Source organism: Syngnathus scovelli, chromosome 9 (assembly GCF_024217435.2).
Source record: "Syngnathus scovelli strain Florida chromosome 9, RoL_Ssco_1.2, whole genome shotgun sequence".
In the NCBI taxonomy this organism is placed as follows: domain Eukaryota; kingdom Metazoa; phylum Chordata; class Actinopteri; order Syngnathiformes; family Syngnathidae; genus Syngnathus; species Syngnathus scovelli.
This window is the reverse complement of record NC_090855.1, coordinates 487427-500924: the sequence shown is the minus strand read 5'-3', so window position 1 is coordinate 500924 and position 13498 is coordinate 487427. Positions and strand designations below refer to the sequence as shown.

Below are 13498 nucleotides of genomic sequence, written 5' to 3'. Positions count from 1 at the left end.
TGTGCTAATTGCATGTTTTGTTTGTAATTACAGCTCTAAAATGGGGAATATTAGTACAAGGTTGTTAGTGTTAGCAATTTATTATGTGTAAACAATAATGTCATAAGATCTCATGAGGTTTTGCGTATTGCAACGAGGAATACAAATCAGAAGCTGTGAAATGAATTGGCAGATTTGTATATATATATATAGTTGTGTGCTATGCTTCTTGCTATATGCTAATAAATAGAATCTGAAAGCCTGCCCCAAGGTAATCAGCCTAATGCGAAATGCAATTATTGTATTTTAATTATTAGGATTCATGATTGATTTCATTTACAATCCTAAACCTGATTTGAAAGGCAAATTTCCTATCCTAAAATTTGATCTAACCCTAACCTAGATGAGATGCTTTTGGGGATATTTACATGAAACCAAAGAAAAAATGGCATCCATGTTATTTTTCAGTCCCACTGGGATGGACTGACAGGGAGACTCTCGTTCAACAAGACTACCGGATTGCGGACAGATTTTGACTTGGACATCGTAAGTCTGAAGGAGGACGGACTGGAAAAGGTAAGAAGCGGCGCAGGTCACTGATGTTTTTCTAACTTCCAACTCTCACTTCGCTATTTACGTCGCAATTCGGCCACTTTGCTCCTTCACAGCATAGCACGTCACTAGCATTGTACACCAAGACGAACGAGGCTTCTGTTTGCATTTTTTTCACAAACTATCAACAAAAACAGTTTTCCCTCTTGGCGCGCAACAAAAAAAATTCCAATCCGACGACGAGCGTAACTCACCTCCCTAACAAGGAAGCTAATTGGCGATGCCTAGAAACGCGAGTGGATCATAAAGCAAATTGGATGGGGGCGCACGTTAGGCTGTTAATCGCTGTCTCTCTTAATGATAATTTGAGGTGATGCCCAAAATGCAGTTTGGTGCTAATGGGCTGTAGAAACACAAAATAAATGGAAGACGAAAATGTGGTGTGTGTGCGTGTGTGTGTTGAAGTAAAAGGCTGCTAATACGGTCGACGTCTTCAAAAGCACCCTCCGGACTGTAACAGCCTCTCCCGACTCGAAGGGCTTTATACATTATGAATATATCAAATAGGGATAAGTCCCATTATGACTCGCTCAAGTAGTCCCTAAAGGCTCAAGACGATATAATAGCGGAAGCTTTTCATCTTGTAACCCTTCTGTTGGAGGACGACGACGACACCAGGAAGAAGAAGACGAAGAAGACGATTCTTGTCTCGCGTGAGGTCATCGGAATAAAAGCACGTCCCATCGTCGCTTGATGGCGCATTAGCATCTGCGCCAGCGTGTTTTCCGATTCCCCTTCCGTCTTACACATGCCGCGGAATCGGCTTTAGCCTGTTAGGGTGTGGACTTTCTCGGCTAATCCCTTGTAATTGAATATTAGCCCGAGTTTGAGCCGGCGCCGGAATTACGATCAGGTTCTTAGCCTCGTCATTTTCATTCAGGACCGGATTTGCCGGAATGGAGGGTGCGAGATAAATGTTGCTGAAGAATACTAGAAGTCTTGTTGCTAATCATGCTTAATTGGAATCGGGCACAATTAGAAATCATTTCCATGAAGCTATTTGCAATTCCGCTCGCTCTCTACTGGTTGGAAGACCATAGTTTCACACTTTAATATATATAATAGGCGCCGTGAAGTGATTCATTACCGCTGATTTGCACCCAACTGAAAAGGATGAGTCGCCGTTTATGTATCGTTTCATTTCTGTCAAATATAGTCACCGCTTTTAAAGGGAAGAAGGACTCCATCTCGCTAATGTCGCCTCACGCTTTCGTTCTCACAGGTCGGCAAGTGGAGCGTGTCCGGAGGTCTCAACATCACAGAAGTGCCCAAGCGAAAAGGGATGAACATCACAGATTCGCTGGCCAACCGCTCGCTCGTCGTCACCACCATCCTCGTAAGTCCCGAGAGAAACCTTTCATTTTAGAGTCTTTTCGACACCCGTGTTTTGTCCGCCGAGTGAAGTCGATACAGACGTCACTGAACTGACTTCAAAATCACTTCTCGTTTGTTTGACCGCCGTGGAAGACGGAGAGACCTTGTGGGTCTCCATGAACTCTATTTAAAATCCATAATATGTCCTTACGGGAAAAGAACACGAAGGTCTTTCCCTCGCCTCGACGGTGCACCTTCATTCATTTGCTACACAAAACGAAATATTCAGGCCCAAATAGAGTTGCGGACACAGATGTCCCCAGTGACCCTTTTTCAGAAGCGTCTCCTAATTACTATCGTCAGGCATCGCCCGAAAGCTGTAATTAGAAAGTCAAGGCGCCATGGAATTAGCACCTCGTAGCTGCCAACTTGTTTGTGATGAAGCTGAACTTGGTGTATCGTGAAGCTCGTGGATTTGACCCCCCCCCCCCCACACACACACACACACCCTAAAAAAGTGCATTTTCAATACTTCCAACAAGTCATTAGTTCAAGGTTATAAAACAATCTACTTTCAATTTAGGGAGGGAAAATCTCCGACTTTAATATCAATCTCGCCATCTTTGCATAATGACATCGCTGCGAAGCGGCGGCGCCGATGCGTGAACGAGACGTCTGACAGCTTTATAGCGATAACTTTGTCGAAGAGATTAAGCGACTTAATGCGTTTTCTCCCCTTACATTAATTGTTTGCACTCCATTGCCTGTAATGTCTCCGCACGGGCCCGCCTCCCTCCTCTCGGCCCGCCGAGGCGGCGGCGTCTTTGATTGGCGTCCAAACCGTGGGGGAATAACAAGAACTGGAAGGCTTGGAAACAGATGGTAATGACTTCCCTCAACATGCAAAAACTTTTTTGATCAACTTAATTGGACAGCTTGAGCAAAGTTTATGGCCAAAAGCGTTGTCACCCGTTCTTTAAATGCATGGTCATCAAGAATTCAAATGTTCCAGCGAGGCCCTAATTGCAGTGCGCAAGCTGCTGTGCCTTTTGATAGTTAACAACAAAAGGCAAAATGTTCAATGAGTAAATATAGCAATCTGTAACATTTACTAGAATAAATCAATTTGATGCGGCAATCCAATTAAGTATGCTGCTCCTTCTGCCTTGTCAATGGCATTTTCAATTTGTGTTAGCATGAAGCTATCTGGACAACGCAGCGGGTTTCATTTAAACACGCGAGGTGTCACTCTCTCACTGTTATCTTTAGTCGCTGCATTTTGTTCCTCGCCCAAAGTACGAGCGGCCCGGCAGGATATTACGATAGACGAGCAAAGACTGTTAGCTAGCTACCTGCGCATAAAACGAACCAGCCGTACAGTTGTGACCTCAGTTGTATTCGAATAGCCCCGAGTGGTGCACACCGGGCGTCTCTTTGCAATTTCAAGGACTTTTATTCCCATTAGCGGTACCTTCTTTGGCTAATCCATCAGCATTAAAAAGGCCTCTGCCCTTTTTCCATATTCTAATAACCCGAGTGGATTCGGCTGTCGCTACCTGTTAAACGCAACAGCGAGTGGCGCTGGGATCCTTTTGCCTCAATTAGGCCAATGTGCTGAACTGAATTGTAAAGGGCAAGCGCACCAATCTCCGCGGCTTTTTTCCCTCCTCTGATGTGCAGGAGGAGCCATACGTCATGCTTAAGAAGTCTGACAAGGCGTTGGTCGGGAACGACCGCTTCGAAGGCTACTGCGTCGACTTGCTTAAGGAGCTCGCCACCGTGCTGGGCTTTGTGTACGAGATCCGATTGGTCGCCGACGGGAAGTACGGCTCCCAGGACGACAAGGGCCAGTGGAACGGCATGATCCGGGAACTCATTGAGCATGTGAGTAACGCATCCAGGTCTCACAGAGATTGTCTTCTTTTTTGATTCTTTTGGCAATTCTTTGCTGGCATTTCCTAAGCGTCGTCAATGTTGCGCCGGCTCAGCGCTGCGCTCAGCTGAAAACTTGTAATAGCTTAAATGGCATTTAGTGCGGCGGCCAATTGTGTCAATGGCTGAAAGGTTTGAGGAAAGGTGGGCTACCACTGCAGCACTCCCCCCCCCTCCACTCCCATGTTGATAACAATAACCTTGAGGGGGGACAAATGGATGATGAAAAGGCTGTAAACGCTGGCGAGGAATGAAGTCGTGTGACCCCCGTCATTTAACAGCACACATGCTCTTTGTTTTTGAGCGGTCGTTTCTTTCTTTTTGAAGGTGGGGGTAAATTGCTTTTAATAATAGAAAAACTCAAGCCATTTGATTCTTTATTTCCTCTCAAATTGCATTGTTTATATGAAGAAGGACATTTTAGAGCGAGTGATTCTTCTCACTAAAGGCACGCTACATTTGATTAGGCGGCTGAAACAGTATTTCCATTCATTTCAGCGGGGACAAATGATTTGAGGGACAAGTGTGACGACTTACAAGCGCAATTTGAATCTCCAAGTAACTTCTGTTGAAGGCCATCGATCGTCTCTACATTATATATATAACTCCAGTGGAAGCTTTAATTGATCTAATTAGATTTGTATTTATTTTTTTTTTATTTATTTATACAAGTAATTCCTGTTGAGGGTCATCTATTGCCGCTTATATATTATATATATATATATGTATATATAACTGCAGTGGAAGCTTTTATTTAATTGAATCTTTTATTTATTTATTTTCTAAAAATGTCATCTTTTTTATTCATTTATACAAGTAGTTTTTGTCAAAGGCAATCTACTGTATCTTTCGATTCTACATAGAACTGCAGCGGGAGGAGCTCTTCTTTACATTGCATCAAGTTCAATTTCCAGTTCTATGGTTATCTCACTTTTTGTCTTTGCCTTCAACGGTCTGGAGAAATTTCCGGGCAAACGTCCGTACTCGACTCTCCATTAACTTGAATCCCCTTGCTGTAATGTAAGCTCGATAAGATACACGACTGAACGGTTTGCAGGTGATGGCTGCCTCCGCTTAAATCAAATAATCACTGCGGTAGATAGAAGATACAATGGGGCAAGTTAATGCAGATAAACTGCAGCTGCTGTGCGGAGATCCTTCATCCTTCCTGTCGCAATGCGCGCCGCCGCATGCTCATAAATCCCTTTCAAAATTACACGGCCTTGTTCCACTGACTGACAGCTTTTGAAGGGAGCAAACTTTTTTTATTTTATTTTGTTTTATTTCACGTACCGGTCGGTTGCTAAATCTTCATTCGTAACTTGAGCTGATCGACATTTGACCAACAAAGACGCAGAGATGACAGCGAGACACGCAAGGCGCGTTTACGAGCGTTCAGGCCTTCAATTGGCATGGCGCGGCAAATTCTTGCCCAACGGGAGGGGGGCAGAGGGCGTTGTTTGGAAGATGCTAAACCATGCAGCGGGTCTGCTTAAACGTGACCCTGTCCCAATCGCCGCTGACTTTAATCACACCGCCTTGCAAAAGTTAATAGCGTGCTTAGCGCGTTAGCTTGTCGCTGCCACGGTCATTAATCATAGTCCGTCCGAGAAGACACCCCGAGTGAGTGAGTGACGTTTCAGCAGGATCTCCACTTTTTATTAGATGTAAAGGCAGCATTTTTACGTGACATTTTAACACTCTTTACCCTAAGAGGTAATTAGCTTGATTCAATAAACGTAAAATCCTGGACAACAAATTGCGCTACCAGAAGACGTTTGACTTTGGAGGTCAAGGATTTGTTGTAAAAGCACCATCGCAAGACATTTTTTGGAATGTTTTGCTCACGAGGTCACGTCGTTGCCGCGAGCCTTTGGATGTGTCAGTTTGATCCTCATCGGAGGCGGCGGCGAGGCGGGCTGACCCGCAGCCGGAGGGAGGGCGGCGGGTTCAAGCGCCGTACTGGCAAACATGAGTGTCCGGCCAAGCCCGGGCCGCCCTTCAGTAAATGGCTGCCGCGCCTCCGCTCTGACACTCATTACACTCCGTCATTAGCCCCGTGCGGCGCCTGGCCTCGTCGTCATGTAGAAACAAATGTCACGCGGTGCCATTCGGAGGCCGTGAAGACTGGCTCGTCACACGAATTCAATGTTAACTATGCAGGCGGCGGGCGGATTAAAAATGCATGAATCGATGGGGGAAGGTGGTGAGGGTGGGGGGTGCTCCACGGGGACAACACGGCTAAGATGGCCATCTGCAATCTGAGATAATGCCAAGCCATGTGGCACGCGGCGGGACGGCATCAGGTTATTTGGCTCGTGCCGCGTTGAAGCGAGGACGTGCACGCGGCGGACGTATTTGTCCGTCCCCGCCGGGACGTCTGGAATCTGCCCGGTCGTCGGTCCGGTCGGGTCGAAACTGCTTTTTTGGCAGATGGAGCCGTACGCCGTGTACAAATGCGAATAGTTTAAGAGAGACAGCAGAAGCGCAGCGGGAACGCACTGCCACCTTTCGACCTCCTCGGATGCCAGTGTGTCGCCATGGCGATGGCCACCGCTGCAAGTAGGCCGCAGGACAGAGCACACCCATTCAAAACAAAAAATAGCACAAGGTTTTTGAAGGTCAGGTGCTTTTTGTAGTGAATACATACAAAACATCAAAATGACACAAATGATTGAAATTCCATCCCAAGAGAAGCGTAATGTTGTTTTGTGTTCCAGAGGGCCGACTTGGCGGTGGCTCCCCTCACCATCACGTACATGCGAGAAAAGGTGGTGGACTTCACCAAGCCCTTCATGAGCATGGGCATCAGCATCCTGTACCGCAAGCCCAACGCCACCAACAACGGCTTCTTCTCCTTCCTCAACCCCATGACGCCCGACATTTGGATCTACATCCTGCTAGCTTATCTGGGCGTTAGCTGCGTGCTATTTGTCATAGCCAGGCAAGTGGGGAAAAAAGCGCCGTAACCTCTCTTTCCATCCTCTCAGCAATTCAAAAGATCTCCATGAGGTCTTGGGCCAGCAGACAAAGCCATCCGGTCTGTTATCACCGCAGGCTGTGAAATCGAGCACGTCGACCGGCCTCGCACGCTGCGCTAGCTGCGGCGTGCGGTAAAGCGCCGGAGGCGGTTAGGCGAGCACGGCCCAGCGGTGGTCGGTCGGTCGGTCGGAGGGAGGGAAAAAAGGCTCGGAAAGGATCCTTAGAATTTGCGGCTTGCAGGGAAGGAAAAAAGCTTATAAACTCAAGCTGGATGATTAAAAACACCACCTGATGATGAAGTGATCTCAATGCCGACTATTCATAGCCATCGTCAGATTTTTTATGTTTTTTTTCTTGCAAATGATCAACTTGAGCCGAATATCACAAGGAAAGGGTTCCTGCTGCTTTTCATGCAAAGAGACACTCGGGTGACGTGGATGCTCGAGTGCAAACAGCTGCGGTCCTCAGACGCTCTTTTTGTCGGGAATCGCGGCGGGGGCCGACCAACAGGCCGGCCGGCCGGTCGCTCGGGACGGCGGGGAAGGAAAAGAAATAATCGCAAATTGTGATATCAGGTGGCTGGCCCGGATAGCTAAAAGGTTGTCAATGTGCATCGTGGGAGTAAATAAGAGGCTACGAGTGCACTTTAGCGGCAAGCTTACACGACTTATTAAATCCGAGGGGGATTCAGAGGATGGAAGACAACATAAAACGGATCTTTGGCTGAGGAGAGATTAGCATCTGCATCATGGTAGGAGCAGTTCGACTCGCTAAAGTCTTTTGTGGAAAGAGACAAAAGAGCCAACAATGCGCCAAGCGGTCATTTCTTTCTTTGTTGTTGTCGTAACCATGACGACGACGACAGCGCATTTTCCAAGAGAATATTTAGGATGGATGGAAGGAAGGAAGGAAGGGAGAGAGAGCGAGACAGACCATTAATGAGCACTACTCAATTTTTGATGAGTTCTTCTTTTTAATTTGGTGCAAAGGCCGAACGGATGCAGCAGGGATGGCATCATTGTTTTTCTCCCTCGCCTCAGATGGACGGAAAAAGTCAAGTCTTTATCTTTTGAAGTAACTCAACGGCGGCAGCAACAACAAGGCGTAGACTTTGTTGAATCGCCTCTAATTTAGCGAGCGGTAGAGATGCTATTTGGCGCCATTAAAAGGAGAAAAATAACATTCTGCTGGTGCACAATTTTCAAAGTACTTTTTTAGAAGTGCCACAAAATTGATTTTCCTTTGTTCTCTTTTCTTTGCTGCACTTTTCACCAAGCAAACTTAGCAATGAGCATTTTCAATGCGACTGAAAAGGTTGTTTGTGTACTTTTAAGGTTTTCGCAAGTTGGTTAAATGACCATCGGTGCGATGAAGCGACACGTCGCACTGCAGAGCGTGTCATTAGAAGGACGCCAGGCCACTGGATGATGCGGATGATACACTTTTTCACTCAGCTCCAGCTCTTCAAATGACAACTGACGTGATCGACTTGAGCTTTTCCGTGTTCGCCTTCATCCCTCCAAGCATTATGAGTTATTATTTATCCAAAGGACAAAGAGGGCATTTGCTACATTGTCAGGAGATGTCAAGCAATTCTTTATCTTTATCCACATAACTTTCAAGATGGTAAAAAAAAAAAAAAAAAAGCGTCGCATTTGGGTTGTTTTATCTCAGCAGCAGCAGCAGCAGCAGCGGCAGCGGCCGCGGAGAATGACGTGTAAATGGAGGCGCACTGCGAGAGGCACGCTTTCTTTATGTGTCAATTTCGTCTTCAAATGTGACATTTGATGTCCTTGTCAAAAACTAGAACAAAATTTCAATTGCATTGCAGTGACAAAACGTCGAGTCTTACGTTGGAAACAATCTAATACGAGAACTATGACTTAATAATAATAATAAATAATACAACCATATGTTGCTATTGTCATTTTCGGATTTCATCAAAACAATCAAACAATGTTTTGATCTTTGGTGCCATTCGATTGACGAGTCAAGTCGCAAGTCGTAAAATTAGCAACTTAGCTCGACTCCAAGTCGTAAATGATTCCAAAATTGGTCCTGCGCTTTCCTGAAATGATATTCAGCGAGTTTCCAAATGCAGCTGCAGCTGCCGACTTTGACAGAGTTCCTGTCGCAATAGATTTGCTACTGTTGTGTTCAATTCCACATGACTGAACTACAAAACCGCTCACAATGTCTCAGAACAGAACCGAGGAAGACGATGTCAAAAAAAACTTGCGCTTTCTTCGGGACTGGGAATATTTAGAGAGAAAAAAAACCTCTGCTTTTTCAACTTCAGGTTCAGCCCGTACGAATGGTACGACGCCCACCCCTGCAACCCGGGATCAGACGTGGTGGAGAACAACTTCACGTTGTTGAACAGCTTCTGGTTCGGAGTGGGCTCCTTGATGCAACAAGGTACGGCGTCGCGCCCTGCGCTGTCAAAACCAATCCCATCGCGCCACCCTCAGTCTTCACTCGACTAGCTTTCGCTTTCCTGCCTCTTTAACTGACAAGCCGCTGGAGTTTCTTTTTTTTGTACTCCCTCGCCCCTTCTGCGATTGTTTTTCAGCGAGATGTTCACCCGTCAGGAACGAACGGCGCGCTGCTCCGTCTTACATGACATAGCGGGGTTCATGTCACCCACCTGCTGTTTCAAAAAAACAAAAGAAAAAAACTGAAGAAAGCGGGAAGCTTGTCAGGCAGCGTCAGCCCAGGCAAGATAGTGTTGCGGCATTCATTTCCCCGTCTCTGACCCTGAAGGAGCGTCTTCGGGGTACCTGGGCTGAGAAAAAAGGGGCCGCCGAGGGACACGTTTGACAAATGCCGACTGTCGGCCGTGCCGGCCGGTGTGATGGATTCGGAGAGGCTTAATTGCACTTAGAGTGACCCGCTGCAAAATCTATGCCGTATGTCTCACTTGTACTTATATTTGGCAGTTGACGTATAGTCCGAGGCCGGTTCTCGATACGAAGAACGCAGAGTACGGTCTTCGCCTTTTTTTAATTAAATAAACAAACTTACCGATTGACGTGGTAGCAAAGCAAAAGTGAGCAAAATCAACATGAGCTTAGTTGATTTCTTCTGCCACCCGAAATTATCCTCACGCACATTAAAAGGTCCGGTTACAAAAGCGAGATGGAGTTTGTTGAAGTCTGATAAACAAGCTTCTTCGTCTGCCAACGTCAGTGACAACAGCTGAAACGGAAGCCATTTCCTTGACGCGTTTAAAATGCAAATGACTGTGATTAAGTGGAAGGAGAAGTTAAAAAAAAAAAGAAAGAAACTAGCAGCTTGTCTGTGGGAGTGAGGTGTCAAAGACAACACAAAGAACACAGAAGACGACGACAATGTGCAAATGCCACAAAGCGCTGGAAATGTGGTCGGCGCTTGACAACAAACATGTGTGATCATTTCCTGCTACCTTGACTCTAAGTTCCAAATGATGCTTGTATGGCTCGTTAGTTAAGATAAATTGTTTGAAATTAAGGAATTAAGATTCACAAAAGTACAAGAGCAGAAACAACAAAGACGGACTGCACTAAAAAGCTACGTTTCCATCGTTATACTTTGGTTAACTGCAAGATTAGCTTGCTACGCTTGCTAACGTGAACGCCAACACTTCCTAACCGTTTTTAAGAAGCCACGCCACCCTAGTTTCTAAATTCGACGTAACCATTTAGCTAAGGTGGAAATCTTTTCCAAGACAACTCCTGCGATTTCTTCAACTAATCCCGGACATTTATGCTAGCAAAGCGCCTCCGGTACAGTATTAGCCAAGCTTTTCACGTTTGCTTGTTTTTCTCCGTCACAAATTTAGCTACGGTCAACAGTTACTAAGTGAACCCCAGAATTTTTCCTTTGAGCAAAAACATCATTCAGGCTTTGGGTATTCTACCTTGTTTTTGAAAGCGCAACAATTTCCTTTGTAAGAACAAACACATTGACAACTCTGCCACCACATGACTGATCTACTTTGGCCATTTATTCCAGAGTTCCAATGCGCCTCTGCGCAGATCGTATAAGTGCTGACAGCAGCTTTTTTACGGCATGGAATTTAATTCCGTCGCTTCTAGCAGTTTTCAGCACAACTGCGCAAAAGCGCGGCGCTCGCTCGAACGTCCGACCGCCCGCCCGCCCGCCCGCTCGGCCCTCCTTCCCCGCCCGCAGTCACACTCAATTAAGCGATGGCACCGTTCCTCCCTTGTTTGTAACCACATCGAGCCGCCGTCAAGCCACAAAGGACGAATGCAATCAAATTTGGTGGAAGAGGTTAAAGAGCGGGAGCACTCTGCCCATCCCCTTCATTCTCCATCTCAGCCTCCTCCCTGCCGCTGCCGCTGCCGCTGCGAGGGCTTGTTACTCTTCAGAATTGCTGTCATAAATCTTCTCAGGAAAGTAACACAGTGTACACGCACCGCAAGGGTATTTTAAAGGTTGTCAGAGATGAGATATAAAGTAACTTTAGCATCAGTCAGTGGGCCATTGGCAAAGTTGAATTGCTCGGCGGAGGAGATGCGGGGCTTTCCAGAGCATCGGAATAATTTACTACGTACAGTCCTGCGGTCTTTGAATACAACTCAAGTACCTGAATAAATGCCTGGATTGGAGGCCGTATCTAATTGCTGTTTTTACAGATCGCTCTAAAATAAAATGACATGGTCTCGGCCGGAGAATATGAAAGGACTTGGATACGGTCGGTTATTTTGTTTGATATTCTCGTCCTTATTAGTGTATTAGATGTGATTTTGGCCGGGTTAAAATTCACCAAATAATTGCAAGCGGTTAGAAAGCCCCTAGTATGGAGTCATAGGTAGAGTAGCTCATTTATGACTTCCGTTTCATTCGAAAAGATCCCCAGGAACTATATAAACGCTTTTATTTCTTGCGTAAATCTCCGGAGCGGATGCAATTTTACAACCTTGACCCGCTTGTCCTGCTAAACATTTCCCTCACATTCATTTCGCCCAGAACGCCACGCATTCATTTCTACTGGCTCATTACCGATAGCACCACCGAGGCAACCGTCGTCCTTGGTCGGAAGAATCTTTTTCGAGATTAAAAGGCTCCAACGGCGTCTGGCTTGCGCGCAGGCTCCGAGCTGATGCCCAAGGCCCTGTCGACCCGGATCATCGGCGGCATCTGGTGGTTCTTCACGCTCATCATCATTTCGTCCTACACGGCCAACCTGGCGGCGTTCCTCATCGTGGAGCGGATGGACTCGCCGGTGGAATCGGCCGACGACATCGCCAAGCAGACCAAAATCGAATACGGCGTGGTTCGTGACGGCGCCACGATGACTTTCTTCAAGGTATACTCCCGGCCTATACTTTTGTCTGACTTCATTTTATTGTTGAGAGCTTTGCTTTAGACGTAGCTGTTGAAAATCCTCACCGATTTTTCCTGGGGCCTAGGACGGAGGTGGTTTTGAAAGCTAAAAGATGTAGTAAGATCTACACGGCCAAGCCTTCTTGGAGCTTTCAGGGACGAGCGCCAGTCACATTACTCGCTCGCTCAACGCCAAGTTTGTCTTTGTAACGTCTCGAACCGACACGTCCGATTAAAAACTCATTAAACTTTGCGCCTCGGCTGCCACTTGGCATCGCTGGCCAAACTGTCACAGTTCTGTCCAAATATCAACATTGTGGTTTTAAGCAAACAGGAGGGCTCCTTGCCGCCCATCTCTGGCAATTTGAAACGGCTCTCGCTCGTTAAGACGGCAATTATCCAGGATTAGACACGGCATAAATGTGACCCTGGTATAAAACGGCATGAAATACTACAGGAGGGCAGCCTGGCAGGACGCGAGACTAATGGAGTGGCTGCTTATTCCTGCTCGAGTAGCACTTATGAGGAGAAACGTGCGTGCTGCTTCAGTGCAACGTCCTCTAAAATCCCGTCACAAAGCCAGTAGAATCGTGTTCATTGGTGGCTGGCTGGCTGGCTGGCTGGCTGGCTGGCTTGCTTTAAGACGCCGGTCAGAAAATACTCAATACAATCGCAGGCTTCAGGCAAGGCAGGGTTGTTTGTAAAATCTCTAGATTCGTTTCATTTTCAATTTCATCTCAATTTGGTTTGACTTTGAATTTTGGGGTTAGAAATTTTGTTTCATTTTTGACTTTAGCATTGTTAGCTTGTCTTTCATGCTTTGTTTTAATTTTCAATAGGACGTATTTACGAGCAGTCACATGCTTTCCTCCCCTGCCAGAAATCTAAAGTTTCCACTTTTGAGAAAATGTGGGCCTTTATGAGCAGCAAGCCGAGCACATCTCTGGTCAAGTCCATCGAGGACGGCATCCAGCAGGTGCTCAAGTCCGATTATGCCCTTATTATGGAGTCCACCACCATCGATTACGTCACCAGGCACAACTGCAACCTGACGCAGGTGGGGGGCCTTATCGACAGCAAAGGCTACGGAATCGGAACGCCACTCGGTAAGACATGCCAACGACCATCTACGTGCACGTCCTAGTTCGGAGCACCCAAAAGCCTTGCTTTCAATTATAGCGCAAACCAAGGCTGAAAAGAAATGTTTTTCAGAGTCAATTAGTCGTCGACATAAACCCAGGATGACGGACAGTTCCTTAGCACCGGAAGACCCTTTTGTAGCTACCGCAGAGCTCATTATCGTGCAATCCAGCTGGCAATCCATGCAAAGCCAGTCAAAGCGGCCTCGTGC

The 13498-nt window shown here is 46.5% G+C and overlaps 2 protein-coding genes across 6 annotated transcripts in view; one reads left to right on the top strand and one right to left on the bottom strand.

The window, feature by feature from the left end:
- Nucleotides 1-13498, bottom strand: part of LOC125974985 (endoribonuclease ZC3H12A) — a 142110-nt gene that overhangs the window by 86264 nt on the left and 42348 nt on the right. The window lies entirely within an intron of this gene.
- The window catches only part of grik3 (glutamate ionotropic receptor kainate type subunit 3), a 47223-nt gene that overhangs the window by 29972 nt on the left and 3753 nt on the right, over nt 1-13498 (top strand). For both annotated transcript variants that reach the window (XM_049729965.2, XM_049729964.2), the window contains exons 8-14: nt 448-555; nt 1814-1927; nt 3586-3789; nt 6558-6781; nt 9119-9237; nt 11913-12130; nt 13028-13253. In XM_049729965.2, the coding sequence (XP_049585922.1) occupies nt 448-555; nt 1814-1927; nt 3586-3789; nt 6558-6781; nt 9119-9237; nt 11913-12130; nt 13028-13253 (1213 nt within the window). The remainder of the gene's footprint in view (nt 1-447; nt 556-1813; nt 1928-3585; nt 3790-6557; nt 6782-9118; nt 9238-11912; nt 12131-13027; nt 13254-13498) is intronic.